The sequence below is a fragment of the Falco cherrug genome, chromosome 12 (genome assembly GCF_023634085.1).
Source record: "Falco cherrug isolate bFalChe1 chromosome 12, bFalChe1.pri, whole genome shotgun sequence".
NCBI lineage: Eukaryota > Metazoa > Chordata > Aves > Falconiformes > Falconidae > Falco > Falco cherrug.
In genome coordinates this window covers 7,979,894-8,001,321 of record NC_073708.1, presented here as the reverse complement: position 1 = coordinate 8,001,321, position 21,428 = coordinate 7,979,894, and the positions used below count along the sequence as shown (strand labels likewise).

At 50.0% G+C, this 21,428-nt stretch overlaps 1 protein-coding gene across 2 annotated transcripts in view; it reads right to left on the bottom strand.

Moving 5' to 3' along the window:
* Positions 1 to 21,428, bottom strand: part of PBX1 (PBX homeobox 1) — a 133,822-nt gene that overhangs the window by 109,750 nt on the left and 2,644 nt on the right. For both annotated transcript variants that reach the window (XM_055724715.1, XM_055724717.1), the window contains exon 2: positions 20,495 to 20,568. In XM_055724715.1, coding sequence (XP_055580690.1) covers positions 20,495 to 20,568 — 74 coding nt within the window. The remainder of the gene's footprint in view (positions 1 to 20,494; positions 20,569 to 21,428) is intronic.

The following is a 21,428-nucleotide window of genomic DNA, read 5'->3' as shown; positions in this document are numbered from 1 at the left end:
GCTTGTGGAAAGGCTCACAAGCCACTTTGCTCATGGTAGGGCCTTTCCCCTTCCACCCTTGCACTTGCAAAAAGCACAAGTCTAACGCATGCTGGCTCTTATCACATCAAGAGACCAAACTGTTCAGGCCAGAAAGATGAATGCCTCTGAGATTACTGGGGACTAAACTCAACTTTCTCATGTGACAAGCTCCTTTCCCTCTACAGCAGTTTAATAACCATCCAGCACTGACACTGGGGGGGAGAACAAAGAAAAACCTCTCCACCAAGAAGTGCAGCTCTCAGGGCAACTCAGAGGATCAAGCAATAAAGCTAATTTAGATGAAAATTCAGACCACTCATCCTGCCTGGGAGAGACTTGCAACTTCACCCACCTGGATACAGCTGCAAGATCATAGTGCTCACCTACACTGGGGCAAGCTTTTCTAAGAAAGCCTCTACCTGATCTGCTAAAAATAGAGCATGTTGTTCAGATTGTCCTGTGGCTGTTCAATATCCATAGCACCACAAAACCCTCAGTCCATGCATCTAAGATGACCAGGGAGGGGGGGAACTACATATAATAAGCCATCACACAGTCCATATGGGGCAACAACCACAGATCGAATGGTGGGATATGCAGAGAGGAGAAGCAGAGGTTGTTCCTACAAACTTTGCTTTGCCGTTCCTGCCTTTAAAGTAACTTTCAAACAGAATTGCCCAAATACCTGTTCTTTCAGGACTTTTTTTCCTCTTTAAACAGCATCACTTCAGCTGGATTTGTCATTAAGGTAATATAAAACTGAAATCATATTTCAGAGAAATACTTTTAATAAAAAAGGCAAAGGCTTAATTTCAAAAATGTAAATATGAGATGTTTCCACCTTTTTTATGCTTCCCAAAAGCAAAGCAAGAGAGGCTTCTTTACTGAAAGATGCTGGGAAACTGAGCTGCACAAATTTGTACAATGTTTCTGTCAACCCAAATACATATTATTATTATTTCTTTTCCTACTCAAGACCTTTTAATTTGGAAGGGGGAAAATAAGACCTCATCTTGCCTGAACACATGAAGAAGATGCCAATGCCTCTCAAGCCCATAAGCAACAACTGGTCAGTACCCCATCCCACAGGGATGTGGTGTGGCATCCACAATGGGTGAGAGGGAGGAAGGAGCATCTCCCACCGGCCCCAGGTCAGCACCTGGTCCAGAGGCTCTGCAGCAGCAGTACTGGAAGGATGCAGGCACCAAACCTTGCACTGGAATTAAGCACTGCCCTAAGGAACCCTCTGCCTCCCCTCCGATGACCACCCAGGTCACAGAAAAGCAGACAAAGGGCAGGAAGACCTCACGATAGGGCGGCATTGAGCTGGCAGGAACTGCCAGCATCTGGAAACTCCTGCCACAGAGGGAATTAAAGGCAGCCGGGCTCCAAAAGGGAGGAGGGAAGAGTTGTTAGAGCCATCTACTACAGCAGGTAAGCTCACAAGCCACGGACCCCAATTTTTATTTTTTAGGAGAAATGCAGAGATATCCAGGCTCATCCAGCCCTAGAAATGCCTGAGCAGGGACCACCAGTGCTCCTGGAGCAGGACACTCAGCACCTCAGGCGAGGAAGGGACAGCCTTTTAAAGTAAGGATGTGGTGAGCTGGGCAAAGGGAGCCAAGTAGCACCACTAAAGCATCAGCAGCACCATGTTGTGCTGGGAGGGGGGGCTCTGCTGGAGGGGCTAGCCCACAGAGCCAGGGCTGCTCCCCTCCATGCGTATTTGGGAACGCTCCTCTCTGGCTTTCGGCACTCTATTATCCAAAGACTCCAGAAAACGAGGCAAGATCAGAAGCAGCACGACTTGACTCGATGTCTCCCCATGAAGGGGCCAGCCCCATCCACTTCTGGGTTCCCAGCAAGCTGCAGTAAGGGGAAAGGAGGCGGGGGGCTGGTGGAGAGTACCCCCCCCCACAAACCTCATCCAAAGCCTTCCCTGGCGAGGGGGGGGCCGCACAGCCAGCACCTCTGTATGCAGCCCCTCTTCCCCACCACCCTCTTCCCCTTTCCCTCCCCCTAAACTCGCTCTCGGCCCCATCTTCACGAACAATCTCGCTGCAGGCTGCTTTTGTAAGCCTCCAGCCCCAAAAGAAAAATGATGGGTTTGAACTCTTAACCCCGCCCCAGAAAAAGGCTGGAATTAAAAGGGGTTTATGACTAAGTATGCAGATGGGAATACTGTAATAACAACAGGCAAAATGTTTGCCCAGCAGTTCTGGGCTGGTTTCAGAGGGAGGGAGGGAGGGAGAGCAGGGACGGGGCGGCTTCTGGCCGGAGGATGACGGCACGGAGAAAGAATTTGGCGGCTGGGAGGGAAGGGAGGTTGCTGATAAATGCTGGGGCAGAGGCAGGGAGGGGGGCCAGGACCCAAACGCCGCATCGCTGGCACTTCAGGGAGGCTGGCTGCAGCGCTGCGGGTTTCTGGCCGGCTGACAAAGGCACCGCCGTGGAGGCGGCGAGCAGGGGTAGGGGGAGATGGCTCCGGCACTGTCGCACTCAACCAGGCTGGGCTGCACAACAGCGAACATATCAAGGCAGACTGCAATGCTCCCACGCACCCCAAATCCCTTCTGATGGGGGGGGGGGGGGGGGGGGGGAGACGCATGCACACAGGCTCCAGCCACGGGGGGAACCCACAACTGCAAGCAAATGGCTGATTTTTACCAGCTCTGGGACTCCAGCTCTGCTGAAAAGGTAGTAAAAAGTCAGTACCTAAGTCACCTGGGGGGCGTTTTCAGGACACCACCTTCCCATTTTAGAAACGGGCTGCACAGAGGCCCCACAAGTGGGAGGCTCAGGCTAGGGGAGACCCAAACCTCACCCACTGTCCCAGAGGAGTGCACCCCACTGCTGGCTTAACCCTTATGCAAGAGGGAAAAAGCACTCCTTCCCCAGCCCCCAGTCCTGCGCAAGCCTGCTCCCACTCCTTGGGAACCCAGGGGCACCCAGGACTCCTCTCTTTGTGGGGGAACCAGCCAGGTGAGGTACCTTGACAGCTCCCCATCACACAAGGAGCCACCCAGGTATCACTCAGCTGAGCCCAAAAACACCTCCCTGCCATTGTACCAAGCCAGGCTGTCCGCAGGCACCCAGTCCACAGGAGAGGTTTGCACTGGGGATGCAAGTCCCGGATTGTACCAAACCAGCACCTTCCTGTTCTCTTGAGCTCCCTACGAGGTACCTGCAAACTTAATACAGATGCAAACCACTTGCATGCAGATCACCACTCATAGCTTGGCAGCCACAGGCCAGAAAGCCATCAAACACCCCAAATCTTACAAGTCATCAGGACCTACGAGAAAGAAATTCACGTGTGATAGATGGAAACAAGCCACAAACCTCCCCGAGCCCCCAGAGGAGCCACAATATCAAACTATTCCTGAGCAAAAGTTCCTGCCACAAGCATGGGGACCTCCCCCCCTGCACTCACTGGGCACAGCCCAACGTGATGCAACAGCAGCCCTTTGCCAAACTAAGCACCTCGCAGGGGTACAAGGTGCAGATGGGAACATGCCCCAGCCGCTTCCCTGCAGGGGTGAGGAGGTAAAGCTGCACGCAAAAAAAAAAAAAAAAAAAAAAAAAATCACAGCACAACTGGCAACCCAGGCACTCTAGTAGACTTCCCAGCTTGCAATCCAGGGAATTTCCAAGCGTGTCTCACACCTGCCTTTGCTCAAAAAGGACCTCAGAGTTTGCAGCATCAGCACACAGAGTTTGGACTCACCTCTGGTCACCTCCTGCTGACCCACTGCGTTTACCAGGGACAGAGTGTGCTGGAAGGAGCCTGTGGATAGTAAAAGGTCTTTCTCGCTGCCACAATCCTCCTCCAGGTCAGACCTGTTGCATTTATGAACAGAGACACAGCAGCCCTACAGCAACCAAGTGAGAGGCGAGTGGACACCCCCTTCCCCCCCCAACCACCTCCGACAGCACTCAGTACTGCTGCTACCAGCAACACAGCACAGGGGACAGGGAGAAAACAAAGCCACCAAGCTTGCCCCTCTTAACAAGCAAGATCTTTATTTTGCCTCTCAAGCAGAACAAATGCCACTGAAGACATTTAGAGACCATCTGCGGGGTCAGGAAAGATGGTCACTAGCAATGGGGGTGTGCACTGCAAAGGGTGATGGGGAGACCCAGGCTCTGGTGTCCCTTCCAGCACCACACGCTGCAGCAGCCTGCAGTGGACACAAGCTGCACAAATGCACAGTTCCCTTCACGGCTGCTGCTCTGCGATGGCACAGCAGTGAGAGCAGACACGCCAGGAAGCACTTGGATCAGGTAATGAAGGGTGTAGGAGACTCGTGAGATGATTCCTGTGAGTCAGACAAGCTGGCCAGGGCCCAGATCAGCAAGCTCTGCAAAATCACCTAACAAAAGAGCGCAAAACCTGGACCTCCCCAACCCCTTCCTGCTGCCTCCGAGATGACCCCATGCAAGCCAGCAGGTCTTGATGAGAGTGGCCAGAGCTACGTGGCATGCTGCAGCCAGGGCAGGGGACAGGGACTCAACCTGCCTTGGGGTGACCTGGTCACCCCAGCTCCCTGCTCAGTCCTAGGACTCACTGAGCAATTTGGTTTCTCCTCTACCAGCAGAGCAGACCACATTGCTCTTGCTTTGTTTAAACCATGAGCAGACTCTCTCCACATGCAAACTGAAGCCAGGAGATCTGCCTCTCAACCACAGCCTCCGGGGCACTTCCCAGGATTTAAGGACCAAATGTAAATGCTCCTTTGAAAGTCTTTACCTGGCAGCAGTGTTTCTCCTCCCTATCCAATTGCACACCTGTGCCTCAACAGCCAGGCACAGAGCTGGTCTACACAAGGGACATTCATATCTCCCTGCAACAGGGTGGCTCCAAGCAGGCAAAGCCCCCAGCCCTGCCTTGCACCACTTCCCTGGAGCTTGCTTCAGGGGCTTAAAACAGGTAACACACTATGGGAGGCTGCAGCCACTTGCCTGTACCAGCACGATGCCCTTAGGAGACCACGGGAAAGGTCCTCGCTTTCCGGAGACAGACATGAGGCACTCTGTGCCTCACGAGAAGATCTAGGACTGAAACAAAGCTCTGGCCCTGCACATCTCTGCGGGATCACCTCTTGGGGAGCAGCCCTGAGCCAAGGGTCACCATAGATTTCATGGAGACCTCCTCTCTCTGGAGACTTGAGAACCTTACCCTCCACAGCCTCTGCCAAAATTGGCACTACAGCCAATCTAGCTTTCATAAAAGCCCCCCAAAAATCTCTGCCATGAGGTGCTGCCATCCCTTCCTCATCTGGGACTACCAGACATTCCAGTTGTCATTATTTTTCATTAAAAAAAAGAAAGAAGGTGAACAGTGGGGAGGACATCTGGAAGAGGGATAAATACCCATCAGGAGTCATCCCAATTCTGACAGCTGAATGAGTTAGACAAGTGCTAACGAACAAACAAGCTAAATTGCTCCTCTCCCTTCCTGACAGGCTGAACCAAGTCTCCTGAGCAGCCCAAATGCCAGCTCAGGAAACAGCCACTTCCCAGCTTTTGGTAGCAGTGAGAAGCCCAACCCAGACAACTGCCCAGCTACACCAGCCTGCAGGGAGGCCTCCAACATTGAACCCCACTCCCCTGCACCCTTGGTGGGGTACCCTCACCACCCAGAGGGGAGCCCTGAAGCTGGGTGAGATAGAAGACCAAGACCAGACCAGGTCACCTTTCTCGGTGAGACGGAAGACCAAGCCAGGGAAATTCAGCCTTTAGAAACAGATGGGGACCAGGACCACGCACCCCCTTTTCCCCACAGGGAAGCCTCCTGTTCCAGCAGAGAGGTGATGCAGGCAGACCAGCAGCCTCCACCCCTCTGATCCATGCGGGCCTGTAGCCCCTTCCTTCCCGTGCTCCCGACGGGAGGCACACCCAGTGCTAAACACTGAGGCTAACTCCATCCGGTCCTTCTTCCCAACATTTATTGTCACTAAACATTTATCTGGTTTCTGCCAAAAAAAAAAAAAAGCCAACCAACAATCATGTTGTACCTCCCCTCTGCTGTTCAAAGTAAAAGCAGCTCTGCTCTTTATCCAGGGAGGGGAAGAAGAGTTTAAAGATGAGACCCCCATGTACCCAGCACTGCTCCGTTCCTCCTCCTCCAAGGACTTTCACACAGCCCTGTCCCGTCAGCCTGTCTGCGGCATTTGATTCCTGTCTGTCACTAAGTGATGAGGACAAAGGGTGAGGAGTCAGGAAAAGGTCTGAGCTACTTTGTTCATCGTCTGGATACGAACTTTGGATGAACTCCGTGGGGAAAGAGAAAAGCCGCATGGAGCAGGACGCACGGTGCATAGCACTCTCTCTCTTCAAAAAAAAAAAAAAAAAAACAAAAAACGGGGGCGGCTTGAACAAGGGAAAGGGGTGGGAGGGAAAGGGAGAGAAGAGCATTCCCCATCCCCATGGCGGCAGGCAGTCCTGAGAGCTCCCTGCTCGGAGGAGACAGAAGGATATTCAAACCGCCTTCCCAGGAGGCATGTTCAATAAAGCAGGATGCCAACGCAGCCTTTTCTCAAACAAATCTGTTAGCGGCGGGCCAGGGGCCAGCCACAAGGGCTTGCTTTTTAAAGCAACCAAATGGGAATTTCCTAATAAAATAATATTTTTTTAAAAAAAGCCCCACCATGGCACGATTAAAGGGAAGCTTGCTGACAGCAACTTATGCACAGACCTCTCTGGAATCACGGGAAGATGAAATACAGTGCAGGACAGGAAGCTTTGGGATGTATCCACAGCCAGGGTGCCAAAGCACCCATGTGCTCCCCTGGCACCAACCCCATGAGCTGGGGAGACGACTGTCCACTGTATGGTTACATACCAGGGCAAAGGTTTACAGCCATGATTTCTGCTGTGCTGAACAAGGGAGGAGGCTCACCCTGCACTGCAAGGGAGGCAATTTCCCTCATGCTGACCTGGAAAAGCCACCACAGGGAACGCTCAGCTCCTTTGCTTCACTCCACTTTTCAGTGCAAAGCTAAACCAGTTTGCAACTGGAAAGCCCTGTGGTAGCCTTCCTCCTCCTGGGCATCAAAGTCTCCTGGGCACCAAAGTCATCACAAACTTTCTTCTGAATGGCTTTTGCCAAGCAGCTAAGATGCCCACACTGGGATCAGATACAACCTCCATCGAGGATTATCAGCAAAGCCTACACACAAGATGTGCCAAGCCACACAGGAGGACTGATTGCAATTGTACGTGCAGTTCTGCAGCGTTCACAAGAGAGCTGCTGAGCACTGGAGGTGAAGGGTGCCCAGAGAAATCACCCCACCACACTGCACCAGCATCACCCACTCAACACAGGAGGGGTCCAACAGCCCCACAGGCTGGCTGGGAATACAGTTCTGGCTCTGTCACCTTGAAAGTCTCTGCCTGAGCCATGAGTAGTTGGACATCCGTGGGGTCTGGAGCTGGAAATCCAAAGGTACTGAAGTCTGTTCACCACCAGCCTTCCCAGCACACCCCAGCAGAGTGGCTGCACTTACTTTCCAGGATGTGGAATCCTACATAGAAGAGATTAAGTGGGTTGCAAAACCCAGGAGGAGCACCTGAAAGCAATCCACCAGAACACGCCGGAGGTTACCTCAGATCCCTTGTCTCTATACTAGCCACCAGTAAACAGAAAAACAACTCTGCATGAGAAAGCTCTGCCTGGGACACCACCACAACAGACCTGCAGGCTGCAGCAGCCCAGCTGCAGAAGGCACTGGCAAGACCTCCCTGACTAGGCACACAGCAGCAGGCAGGGCACATGCTGCCCTTCAAGGTGGGAGAAACTTCATCCTTTGCATGGTGCCCAGTGCAGGAGACAGAGCTGCAGAGGTGCTCACAGGAACTGCTAATCCCAGCTCCAGCCTGGCCTCTCTGCCTGGGAAGATGCTTACTTACTCACCACGAGGACTGCTGGAAGTGCTGAAGGGATCAAAGGCTCTGCTCCATTGACCCACAGCTACATATGGTCCCAGCCATTCCAAGATCCCCCTGCTGTGCACCAAGACAATGACCAGGGCAAGAAGAAGGAGGAAGGGGAAGGAAGCACACTTCTGCAGGGAAACAACTTGTTCGTGGAGGCCAGGAACACAGGGTCCTCCCTTGTAGTCACCAGCCACCACCACATCCTGGAGGAGCAAATGTTAGGAGGCAACTCAAGCATCTAGGAGATGCTGCCCAAGATCTCCAACAGAGAAACTTTGATCTCCTCCAAGCACATCTAGTCCGTAGGGACCACCTCTAAAACACACAACAGAGCGTGCAAGGACAAACAGACTCCTTAGAGAAAACCTCAGCCTACCTGGAGGAGTTTGTTCCACCACTCACTCCAGAAAGTCCAAAAAGTTCCTCTGGCAGCAGGAGGGACTCAGCCCCGGCAGCCCAGGCAAGGCAGCCTGGCTTGAGGTGACAAGATCCTGACAGGGAGAATCAGACAGAAGAAGGGGAAAAAACTGAACAAGATGTTGGCTGGATTGGCCAGTAATCCCATTTGCAGAAGGTAGGAGCTCAAGGAGGAGATGCTAGTGCTGCTGGATCCAGGGCTGTTTTGAGAACAGCAAGAAAGAGGAACAGAGGGAAAGAGAAGAGGCTGGGGGAAGAAAAGGTAAAAGAAAACAAGTCTGCTTTATTATTGCCTGAAAAGCAAGGAGAATGATTAAAGCAAACAGCCCCCCTCTGCCCCTTCCAAAGGGCTGTCTCGCCTGCTTCATAAATCTGATTCCTATTTGTCTCTAAATGGTTCTCATTTGTTCTTCATTTAGGTCTCCTCCATGCTCCTCACCAAGCCTAAGACAGCCCTCCAGAAAGCCACAGGGACAGGCTTCCCCCAGGAGCCTGCAAGGGCAGTCGCTGACCAGGGTCAGACCCAGCACCAGTGTCTGCACAGTGGGAGGAGATGTGGCAAGAGGAAGGCAGCTGGCTGCTGACTATGTGCAATGGGTAAGGGGCTGAGAAGATCCTTGGAAAGAGCTGCCCAAGGGAGGAGACCATCACTACCCAAGGGTGCTGATGGGAGCCTGGCCACCTCTTGGGTAGCAGAACCAGCATCCCTGAAGGGTGAAGCAAGAGCAATAAACAAAAAAAAAGCCAAAGGGACTGAGAAGAGGGGATGCAGCATGAACCAAGTCCCACTGCACAAGCAGTTTCCCTCTTCATTAGCCGACAGCCCTCTGATTAAACAGGAGCTTAAAAATTATCCTAATGGAGCTCCTTTCAAACACAAACCGCAGGGACCTCTCCTAATTGCGCAGCTCCTTTCTCAGTCGCAGCCTACGTACGACGAAGCAGGTTCATCCACCGCCCTTGCCCGCAGCTGCGTGTCTCGGCACACAGCGCCGGCATGCTCCACCAGCCGTGCCCGCAGCTCCCGGCCGGGTGTTCGGGCTGGAAGCACCGTGCCATCACGGCCCTCCCAGCGCTCCACTTCTGCCCCAGCCCCCGGGTTGTTAGCCCCTGAGCACCCACCTAGTCAGGCATGCTGCCTTTGACGAAGCATGTTTCCAAGGCCTAAACCAAACATGGCAGAAAAAGGGAAATAATCTGTCCTTTCACCCCGGTGGGCTTTGCCACTTACCTCAGGAGCATGGCAAGAAAGGGGACTTCCCCTGCTACCACCCTTAGCTGTGTCTTATCTCCTTCCATATTGCTTGTGGGTTTTCCACAGCAAACAATCCCTGTTTGCCCTTGGGATAGTCTCCCTAAACCTCCAGCCATGCCACTGCACTGCTGCACGCGTCGTTTTACTCCCAAGAGCCCACAGGTCAGGGCCCCATAGCGTTCTAAACCTGGATGCAGAAGAGCCATTTCTAAGGCGAAATCCCACCCCAGGGCTGCATGCCTCCCAGGCACACACTGCAAGCCTACGCAAATGGAAACAGAGCCCCTTTGCCACAACCCAAACCAACCAAGCACCCACTGCCCAACTGGTCCATCCACCACCAGAGGAAGCTGAGCACAGTCTGAGCTTTCCACAGCCGGGGCCAACCCTGCATCCACCTAATATCAGAGCAGGGTCCAGATGGTGACACAGGTACCATCACACTACGTAGCATCATTTCCCCCCTCCTGCTTGCTGCCTAGGTAGAGGACACAGTACCCATCAGCTGCTCTCCCTGCTTCCTCCTGCCCATAAGGAAAGCAGAGACCCCTGACCTTCTCCGCCGCATCCCCCCAGCCCCTCCACAGCTTAAGCAGCCCAGGTGTGCAAATGTTACCCAATGCCCTCACCAGGCAGAAAGTAAATTCCACCGAACGGGGGAAAATGCCAGCCGCAGTCAGACACCAGGATGTGCAAATAGCAGCCGGGGACCTTCGGGAGAGGAACAGCCCAGGCCCAGGCGCTCCTACTGATAATCCTTCTCAGGACGCCCCCTCCAGAAGCTCCTGTAGCAGAGGAAGGATGCTAATTTGACTATTTAAGGGAGCACACACACAAAAAAATAAATTAAATGTTTGCTATTGCGCTAAATGACCTTTTCAGCCACATGGGGACAGAATTGCACCGGGGCTTTGGAGCGAGCTATAGCGGGTGCTGCTCGCTCCCTGCTCCCATGCTCAACGCTTTCTGCATCCGGATGCATTTAAGGGGTCCGTGCCCCCCAGCTGTCTCTGCTCACCCAGCAACAGAGCTGAGAAAGAGCCTCTTCGGAAAAATCTGCATGAACGAGGGATGAAGAAGCGGTCTGCTAAGAGCTTGCTGAGCAAAGCGCTTCAGACCGCTTCATTTCACATCGCCGAAAGCGTAAATCAGGGAATTGTTCTTCAGGTTTTTCTCCATTAGCAAAGTATATTGCAACTCCCCACCACCAATACCGATCAACACTCACATCTGCTGAGCAGATCTAACAGCCAGGACCTTTCAGGGTAATAATACATTCACCGAAAACACCATTCCTGCCACCTGCTCCCCAAAGCCACACAACTGCACCGGGAGCAGGGCCGCGGCAGGCACACTCACTCTCAGCAGGCACACGCACAGCATAACGCAGCAGCCAGAAGCTTCACAAATTCCTATCAGAAATAAATAGGTGACCCCTTGCAAAACAAGGGTCATAAACCCTTCAAAACACCACCTTCGCCAGCTGTGGTGGAGCATGCCCCACTGCCTCCAACTTTCCTACATAAGACCAAGAATCCTTCTGGAAAGCACAAGCTTCACCGAACATACAGGGGAGGCCACATCCTGCGCTATGAAGTCAGGGCTGATGGCTGCAACTCCTTCCAACTCATTCCTTTTACCCTGTGAACCATGCCTTTTGACTAGAGAGTTGCAATAATCGTATTACTGCAAATTACTGCAATAGGACTACTGCAAATTACTAAAATAGTGCCACTGCAATAATAATTTTGCATACAAAAAAAGAAGACTAAGTTAAAATACTTGCAACCTTTTAAAATTAAGAGACTTAAGAGCCAAAAGCCAAATTTCAAATCTTAAAGCAGGAGGCAGATCCATCCAGAGGCTGCAGTTACTGTACCATTCTTAGTGTTTCATGAGAAAATCACTGCGGGGGGGGGGGATGGGGGGGAGGAGAAAAAAAAATAATGTGTGTAAACAAGCAAAGGTACACCCACCAGCAGCTTGGGTTTTGAAACATTAATGTTGAAATTAGAAAGGCACATTTGGAGAGTTACAGGCAGATTCACTTTCATTTTGGCTCCAGCCTTGTAAATATCAAATGTCAAAGGAAACAATTGCATTGAATTAAGAGAAAAATCCCTGTGCTGCAACGACATGTCCAGGATCAGGACCGCTGGAGTTGGGAAAGGATCAGCGACCAGCAACGAATACTTCACAACTGGAAGAGTATTTTTGCCAGTTAACCTGCCACTGCTAATTCTGCTAATCGACATCACTCTGGAATTTGAAAATGTTATCCAACCAGGAGAGAAACTCGATTTTCCTCTTCTGATAACAAGGACAGGCAGGCCAGCCAGGCTGGGCCAAACGTGGCGTTGCAAAATGCTGCCTGTGAAACCGAAAATGGGACATGGAAATGATGAACTGAGTTTCTGGGCTTGCACTCAGGCGAGAAACAAAAATCCAGCCACCAGCATTTAGACGGGCTGATCCCCCTTGCACAGGCAGCTCCGCTCGTTTTTCACCAAGGCTGCAGTAAAATGGCAAAGTTATCATTTTAGATTAGAGTGGTTCCTCACAGCACTGGCTGTTCTGAGGGTTTTCAATTTATCAGTATATTTAAAAAAAAAAAAAAAAAAGAAGGAAAGAAAGAAAAAAGGAAAAGAGGGTGAGAAACAGCCCCATCAGGTTAGGACAAGCAAAAAACCTATTTTGGGTAAGGCTTCTCCTATAAATAAAAGGCTGGGCAGGGAGAGGACTGTGACAACATGCTGCTTGCTCAAGGTGTCAGAGGGGATTTCTATTATCTGTGCTGGTGACCTCCCCAAAACACCGAGAAGCAGTGACAGCACACCGTTCCTCAGCCGGCACAGCAGCCTGGTGAGGCAGCTTCCCCCAGCAGCCATCCCCTCCATCGGGCTGCCGGTTCTTCTGCCACCACGCCTTTGCCACCAGGAAAAGGAACCAGTAAAGGTGGCTTTCTGTTCCAGATTAAAAAAAAAAAAAAAATACAGGTGCAGGGCTCACAAGCCCAAGGCCAAGAGATTTAATTCTTCAGGGATTTTTTTATTTTATATTTTTTTCTAAGCAACACAGTTGCAAACCAATACTTCCAGCCCAACCAATCCCCCAACACTGGGAAACAGCATCACCCAAGTCCCTCCCCAGCCCCACCGCTGGCCTGACAACACCACGCTTTAATGTATTCAGCCCACAGCCTCCTCAGGTCACAGCTTTCTGTAATTTATCCCCATACTGCCTGCCACCTTGTGCTATTTAAGTTGCCAGGGGATGCAACACCTCCAAGAGAGTTTTCAGCAGAAGCTGCCGACCGCCCAGCCTGCAAAACCATCGTTATTGGTTTCAAACGGGGTTCCCAGCAGAAGCTCCTCAAAGGTGACATGGCAAGAAGAGGGATTTCATGGAAAAACCCCTGACATCGATGCCTCTGGAGCATACTGGGGAGGTGATGGTCTGCAAAGCACCATGCAGCAACTACAAACAGCCAGTGCACCCAAAAATCTGGGATGCTTGCACAGCCCAGGCTCTGTTGGAGGGTACAGCCTTGGCACCCAGTACCCACTGGCAGCACTGGGGTGCCACAAATGACACTAGGCTGGCAGTCCAGGGGCCAGGCACTGTTCACAAACAGCTTCTCTCACCACAGGGAACACTTACCAGTCCAACTGGACCGGGATCATCTCTAGATGGATGTTTAGGGAAAGCGAAGGATGCAGATTGAGGCTGGTTTATTAGATTATGGACAGCCCCATGCAAATAGGGCCATATTGATCCGGTCTGCAAACACCTGGCTGGGAATACAAGCAGCCCCTGAGTATACAGAAGCTGCTGGAGATTATTAACCAGATCCATTGCTGTAAATCACATTACCTCCTTCCAAACCCCAACCCAGCACCGAGTCCTGCCTGTGCTAGGCGCTGTACAGCACACATCCTTGCAGCACAAAGAAGCATCACTTCTCCCTGCCTGGCACTGAAAAGCCCAAAGCTTGAGCCCAAAAGCTTGGAGCCTGGCAGAGGCCATCCTGCTCTGGGGTCCATGGAAGCCAGGGCTGTGCAGCCCACCTCCCCCACAGCAACTCCCAAAACAAAGCAAAGAACAGCACATGTTACCAGGAGGGTGAAACTCACAGTATGTATAGGAAAACTGCCATGAGAATGCAAGACTTGAATAAATAAATGAAAAAAAAAAAATCAGAAAGGTAGAAAGAAAACATCACATCTTCAGACACAAACTCACCCCCTGTTCCCACTGGGTACCTGGCATTTTGCACCTGCTGCAAACCACCCCTCTAGTGCACAAAGCAAATAGGACGGGCTCTGCTGCCTCCCAAAGCACCCCAACTCCAAGCACAGGAAGGGGAAAAAACCCAGTAGTAAAATGTTTCACCACAGATTTCCAAGAGACCATGAAACCCTTTGCAGAGCTTCATTAGCAGAGAAGGCAGCAGCTGCTGGGTTAAAGGAGGAACCGGGGAATGAGGTGCTGAACCAAAGGCAGAGGAGGAATCCAATATTCCTCCCTTTTCCCTGCCAGAATCCCCAGCTCTGATTCAGCAGAAGCACCAACAGCAGCATAGCCTGGTGTGTCTTGCTGCAAACAAAATCATTTACGTTTAAACCACCACCCTACTACCCTAAAGAACTGCTGCATGCAGTAATTTCCTTGTGATCAGGGTGAGGGGGGGGGAAACCATGATGAAATTGTCTCAGAGTTTCTCTGCGTTTTGTTTACAGCCGCTGCCCTCAAACCCAGGGCCAGCACGCAGCGCGCGAGCCTGCTAAAAGGAATAAATCTAGCATTTGAGATCATTTAGAAAAGCCCTGCTCCCAGACAGTCAGTGCTCCGAGGGGGAAATCCCTTTGCAGGTCTCAAATAAGGGAACTTGAACCATTTTCCCCTGGAGAAATTTAGGCCTGAAAGACCTTCTGAGTTTCTCGTTTGGAGCTACAAGACCCAATAAAAAGATCTCTTTCCCTGAGCTCACCCACACCGCTCTGACTGCTGCCAAGACTGTGCAGAGGCGAGGGGAGATGGACTGGGCAGAAACCCATGGCAGCGCGGAAGACACCTAACGTTCATGTTAGAGGATGCTCTGGTTAGCTGTTATTTATGTATGCATCTAGTTAAAACAGATATTTTTCCAGCGTGCATTAATGGAACACAAAGATTCCTTCTCCTCTGCGCCTTGTCAGCAGGCAGCATCTGAAGAGCAAGCTGCCGGCACAGCACCCTCACAGCACCCTCCTTCCCCAGACACATGCATCCAACAGCCACTGCCACCCAATACCTGGGGAGGCTAGTGCAAGCAAAGGCTGGGAGACTGGGGAGCATGGGATTGAGGGCCAAGGGACAAGCTCATCCACCCCCCCCGGAGCAAACAGATGAGGCAGGGAGCAACAGGACCCAAAAGACCCTCCGAGAGCATCTTCCCAGTCTGCTGCAATCACAGCAAAGTTTGCTCGACATCAGGCACCCACAAAAAAAACAAGCCTGGAAACAAAACCAAACAGGTTTCTTCCTGTACTCCTGAATTGTAGCGAGTCCCTCAGGAGCGGTGAGGCTGTGCCAGAGCTGGGCCTGGTTTCTCTGCTTTGCCGGCAGGGCTGAGGGGGAGGAGGTGGGAGGAAGAGCCCGCTGGCCGCCCCGTGCTTCCCACCTCCTTCCCTGGAGGATTGCAGGAGGCCAATTTTGATTAAACTAATTAAGCCTGCTCCGTTCAAAGAGCTCCAACCACATGCTACCAGGGGAGAGGAAGAAAATATAAAATTAAAAGGGAAAAAAAGAGAAATCTCCCTGCAAGCATGCTCCTCCAAAGCTACCCATCCCAAGCGTATCCCAGATGGACAACATCATGCTGGAAGAGGAAAGCCCAGAAAAAGAACTCGCTGCAGTGACACAGGTCCAACCTTGAAGACGCTGCTCATTCCAGCCACCAGGACCCTACTGGGGCACATCCCCCTTCCCATCAGGGTGACTGGTATCCATCCCTCCCAGCCAGTCCCCAGAGGTGGCCGCTCCTCCTGCAGTGATACAGCCCTCCACCAAGCCAAGGTCTCCCAGAGGCTGCTTTCCCTCCCAAACCATCCCCATCTTCCAGCATGTTGCATGTTCCCTTCCCTCCTTTCTCTTGAAGACATCAGGTTTCTGGAAGCAATTTGTGAGCTGCCAAGAGGCTTCCTCGGGCAGTGCTGGCCGGCAGGAAGCCCTCTCCTCTCCCAAAATGTTTCACTTCCCACCAGGGCAGCGGCACTACGGACCCCACAGACCATGCCCCTACAGACAGCCTGCCCAGCTGGGAGAGAGAACCATCACTTTTGCCTTCAAAGCCTCTCAACTGGAGGAGAAAAAAAATATTAATAATAAATATCAAAGCAAAGGCTTCCTCCCCTTTGATGGGCCGGAGGGAGAGCAGCCGGGTGAAGGGTGGACCCACCAAGAGCAGAGCAGGGACCCAGATGCTCTGGGGCTGGAGCACCAGCACTTTCATTATGAGCTTTTGCAGAAGCAGAATGAAGCCTCCTCTTAGGTGCAAGAATTACACTGCAATTCAAAGCGGGATGTTTTAACTCTCCCCTGCACCTTGAGAAACCTCAGTGGAAATGCAGGATAACAAGGCAGGCAGGGTCTGAAAACTGGGGGGGGGGGGGGGGCGGGGAGAGGGAGGGAGGAAAGCAAGCTGCCCCATTCAGCCCTGAGAAAAACTCCATCCGAGGGGCCTTGGGCTTGACAGCATACCCCACTTCCAGCTCTGCCCCATATCCCAAAAACACTACCACTGCACGCACTGCAGCTGCCTCTCTTCTCCCCATGCTGCTCTTGGTGGGGCTTTAGTTGGGAGCAGGGGGAGAGAAGGGAGGGAGAAAGAAAGAAACCCCGTATCGTAATTGCTATATGAAAGAGAAATAGCAGGCAAGAATAATAAGGGAGGTGTCAGAAGTGAAATACAGTAACAGACATTAAAAAAAAAAAAAGACTACAGTTCTGCAATGGGGGTGTTAATTGAACACAGAGCTGGAGAGAACAAAGGGGTGTTAAGGAAGAAAAGAAGGGGGGGAAAAAATCCCACCTCCTTCAAAGATCTGATTTGAGTTAAGTTTGGTGAAGATAATGCACAGGGAAAGGTAGCTAAGAGGCACCTTATATAGCTATTATGTTCTAAAATTAAAAAAAAAACCACACACACAAACCCATTATTCAACAACAATTGCACAGCTAATCAGTGCTGTCTATAAATATTCCACTTCGTAAATTCCCCCCGTTGGTGGCATGTACATTTTTCTTTTAAACTTAAAATTCTTTCAACACAGAAGGGTGAGGGGGGTTAAGGAAAAAAAAATAAAATCAGGGGATTTGAAATACAAAGTCAGGGTCTTTTTAAGAACTAGAATTTGCCTGATGCCCTCACCTCCCCCAAAAGAGCAGAGAAAGTGAAACGATGGGAAAAGCTCTTAAGGAGGAGGAATCAGATTAAATGGTCATATATCCTGCGCTCAGCCTCTCCCCACCGGTCCCTGCCGAACGAGATGGGAGTTGGGAAAGGCTCATAGCTGAAATAGATGCTGCTGCATTTTGACAGCAGATATTTTCCAGTTTGCCATCCAAGGACCCCACGTCTGCGTACGCCTTGCCTGATTCTTCTGCTTAGCTATTCAGCTCATGCAGAGAACAGCTTAAAAAAAAAAAACACAACATACCAAAAAGAGGAAAAAAACACAAGAGAGGGGGGAGGCCGTAAAGACAGAGTCCCTACCCCTGCCTTCAAACTTTTTATAAATCAGCAATACAATTTCCGATTTCAATCCCTATTGACAGAGGAATCAATTGTATTTAGGACAACAATGCCTCCCATTTCCATAATTATTATTCCAAAAAGCCAGCCAGCCATTTGAAGGCAGTCCTGCCCCTTCCTTCGCAACAAAGCGACCAACAGCAAGTGAAAACACACCAAATGAACGCCGACAACTTATACACATATTTCAGCGGCAATTTCCACACACTCCCCTCACATGCTCCCACTCAGAGCAAACCTCTCAACTTTTGTTACTTTTAAACAGTCATCACCCCAAAAGCAACAATCTCCATGCCACAGACAAAAGACAACCCACTGAGCTTTCTTCCAGGTTTTGTTGGTTGTTGGTAATTTTTTTTTTCTTAAAGTATTTATAAATGCTTTAAAAGAACTGAAGAGCCCAAACGCAAAAGGCAACTCTTCAGCCAATACAGACGACCTCTTTGTCTAAAAACTTTATGGACACTTTGGGTTTGCTCAAGACAACGTTAACGCTATGAAATATTAGCCATAATGTTGCGAGAGACTGTGGTAAAGTCTCCGTAAGGCTCTGGAGTCACTTAAATCAGGCAGCGGGGTAACTGAACGCACATTTCTGCACATCATAACGCCGGGGGGAAGATGTACGCACGCACTTTCAAACACCCACCAGTGACCACAAACAATCACCAGGATTTCAAACACGACACATGCAAAAATCTGGGAAGCAAAATGGAAAGTGGGAAGAGAGAAGCTGGCTCAACTTTCACGTCGCTGCCCACAAGGAAGGAGCGAGCAAACAGAAGCAGGCCGTACCCTCAGCCCCAGAAAAAAACAAGACTAACTTCCTCCTAGCATTGGGCCCACAAAGCAATAATTAAAAAAAAAAAACAATCAAAACCAAACCATCTGGCTGCTTGCTTCTTTACAAACCCTGACTTTTGGGGACCCAGATGGGGGAGAGGGGAGGAGGTCTTTGAATTTACAAAGTAAAAGAATTCACCATAAATATATTAAGGGCAGATAAACAATGCTCCAAAAGTCATCTCAGTTCAACCTCTTCAGATACCTCTACACAACTCCTCCATGGCCAAGTAACCCAGGCACAACAGCAAAAAATAAAAATAAAAGAAAAAAGTGTAAGACAACCCCAGTTCACACCTGAATATCCTTTATTTCCAGCAGCACACTTTGCCCTATACCACCTCTCGATTTTCCTCAGCAGCCAGCAATTATCCTACCCAGCCACTGTGGGATACGTACAGCTCCCCAACCCTCCGCAGCTCACCAGGACCCCAGAGCATCCCTGAGGTCACCTGGATTTCCCATCAGGTTTGGTCCTAGCAGATTCCCAGTCTGTCCCCTAACTTTGCGACTGCATTAATAGAAAAGCTGAGGTGGGATTCATCAGTCACCCTGCCAAAAAGTACCCCTGCACAGGCAGCATACGGAGCATCAAATACATGTGGAGAAAAGGCAGACAAACATTTTCTTTGGCTCACGCAACACAAAAGAAGAGGGAAGAGAGAAAAGAACTCCGTGTCTCTTTTTTTTAGGGTGGCACACAGGGGAACGCTATAAAACCCATAAAATTCACCTCCAGGCAGACTCCCTCACGTTACATCATATGAACTGTACAGAGGTTCCCATACCGAACCTACTAGCTTAATATTATGGGAACTCCATAAGAAAGGACTCCTCGGAAAGGTCAGACCCAGCCATGCAGCCGTAAGGACTTCGGAGAGCCGAATGCCATCAGTAGGAGCTTTGTCTGGGCTACACTCTGCACAAACAACGTTTAACAAAAGGTCCCCCTTAGTCATCTTATATATATTGCAAGAGTCAAGTAATTGTATTTTCAATCAGCTGCTCACGCTAGGAGGTTTTATATATATATTTAAGAAAGAAAAAAAATAAGACTTGCGATTCAGGCTCCTGAAAGCTGTTCCTCTTTTATGTGTAACTATCAATGTATATCAGCTAGGTGTGCAATCATATTTATTGTCACTTTCATTCATGTCATGCCCTTGCTTATATGGCTCAGATATGAATTACTGACTGTTACAGTCCTTGTTGTAAAAGGAAGGGGGGGGAAAGAAGTCAAGTACTTCACAGCAAGCTGAAACAAGGCAGCTAGATCGGCATGGAAAAACCCGCCGATCAACTCTGGTCGGCTCAGAAAACCAACAGCAGAGATGAACACACACACACCCCCGCCCCACCAAATTTCCATCATTCCTCCCATTTTTTTAATTAAAAATAAGAGATTCTGACAAATACATAAAGAAGTGGTGCATGTTGTTAAATGCCCTTCCCTGAGCATCTGTTGTTTAAGATCACCCTTGATTGATGACTGCTATTTTTTAATTGTTGCTTTTAAAATTTAAATGCCCCCCTGGGATGTGTTATAAGTGTGTTAGTACATGGTAGGAGGTCTGGAAAGTGGGAAACGGCAGAACCAACGCTCTCATGCCATTAGCTTCTTTAGAAGCCTGAGAACACCCCATGCCATAAAACAACAGTACCCTAAAGTAACTAACAATCTAATATATTGCTTTCACTAAAGGCAACTGACAACTCCCTCTTACATGAGCTAGCCAGGATGACTGGCAGACAAGAGCATTTTAACCCTTTTTTTAAAAAAAAAAAAAAAACACACAACTAAGAAACCTTTACGTTTACCTGAACAGTAACAGCAATCTGACTGCACAATTTTATTTTGTCGGGTCTTTTCCCCCGCTACTCTGTACTCAGATTTTATTTAATAATAATAAAAAAAAAAGCAGTGCCATGTCTTAAAGAAGAAACTATAGCAAGAGACAAATTGTGAGGGTTTTGATCTTTTTCTTGTCCCCAGAAAAAGCAATAAATAAAAAGAGGCTATACAATAGAAATTAAACCACAATATTTTCCCTTCCAGACACAAACTGCATCGTGCAAGTCCACAGCCAGAAGCATTAAATACCAGCGAGTTATTTCTCCCCACTTAAATACTGCTATGGGGGGGAGGGGGCCACAAACTTGGTGGTATAAAACCCTCAAAGAGCAAAATGAAAAATAACACAGAACCAACAGCACTGATTTCCTACCTGTTTTTTCTTTGATTTCACACAAGACATTAAAAAGGGCTGGCTTCATCCTGTGGCAGTTTAAAGCATGTTTCCTGGAGAGAAAAGAAGAGAGGGGCGAGTGAGGTTAGGATGTCACCATGAAGAACAACTTTCCAAATTCTTGCTGGCTGGCATGTGCGTGCCAGAGGTGGAGGGGACATGTTTGAGCCCCCTCAGCCCCACCACTACCTCTGCCATGACTTGAGCGCCAGTGCTGCAAACAGCCACCTATCTAAGGCAGAGGAGATGAATTATACCAATTTAGGAATGGCTTGAAAATCACCTTTGCCACCGAGCGTCTCCCACCGCCAGTGCAAGCCCAGCGATGCACCAAGCTGACACCAGCAGCTTTTGGGAGCCAAGCTTGGTTCAACTGTCTTACTCAATACAGAGCAAGCACTGGGCTCTTGCCATCCCCCACCTCCGATATTAAAGCTAGCCATGTGCTTTATTAGGCTCACCCTGCAAGGTAGAAGGGAATTAAACCCCCCCCCTTGCCCCAGCGGTGGAAAAATCCTCTGCTTAAGAGCTGTCAATTCGAAGAATTTCGTCGCCCAACTTTGAGTGCGGAGATACGCATGCATGTATGGCGAGAGAAACCCATTTCCCTGCCTCCACACTACTTACATCCAGCTTATTCACAGGTGTTACAATTTAATTCTTTACAATTGGGACAGTAAACACATTTAAAAACACAGCCAGCTGCTTCTGGGAAGGGGAGGGCATGCTATTCAACGCCTTGCTTTTTGGCTGCTGTTATTTCAGAGCTGACCGTTCTCTGTGGGTTCTGAGGAAAGAGTTTGGGGGCAGGGGAGTGGGGGTAGTTTTAATCGGCTGGTTTTAAAAACCCACCGCGTGCCCACTGAGGCAAAGAAACTGATTTTATCTTTTTCTCTTAAGCCACACAATCATT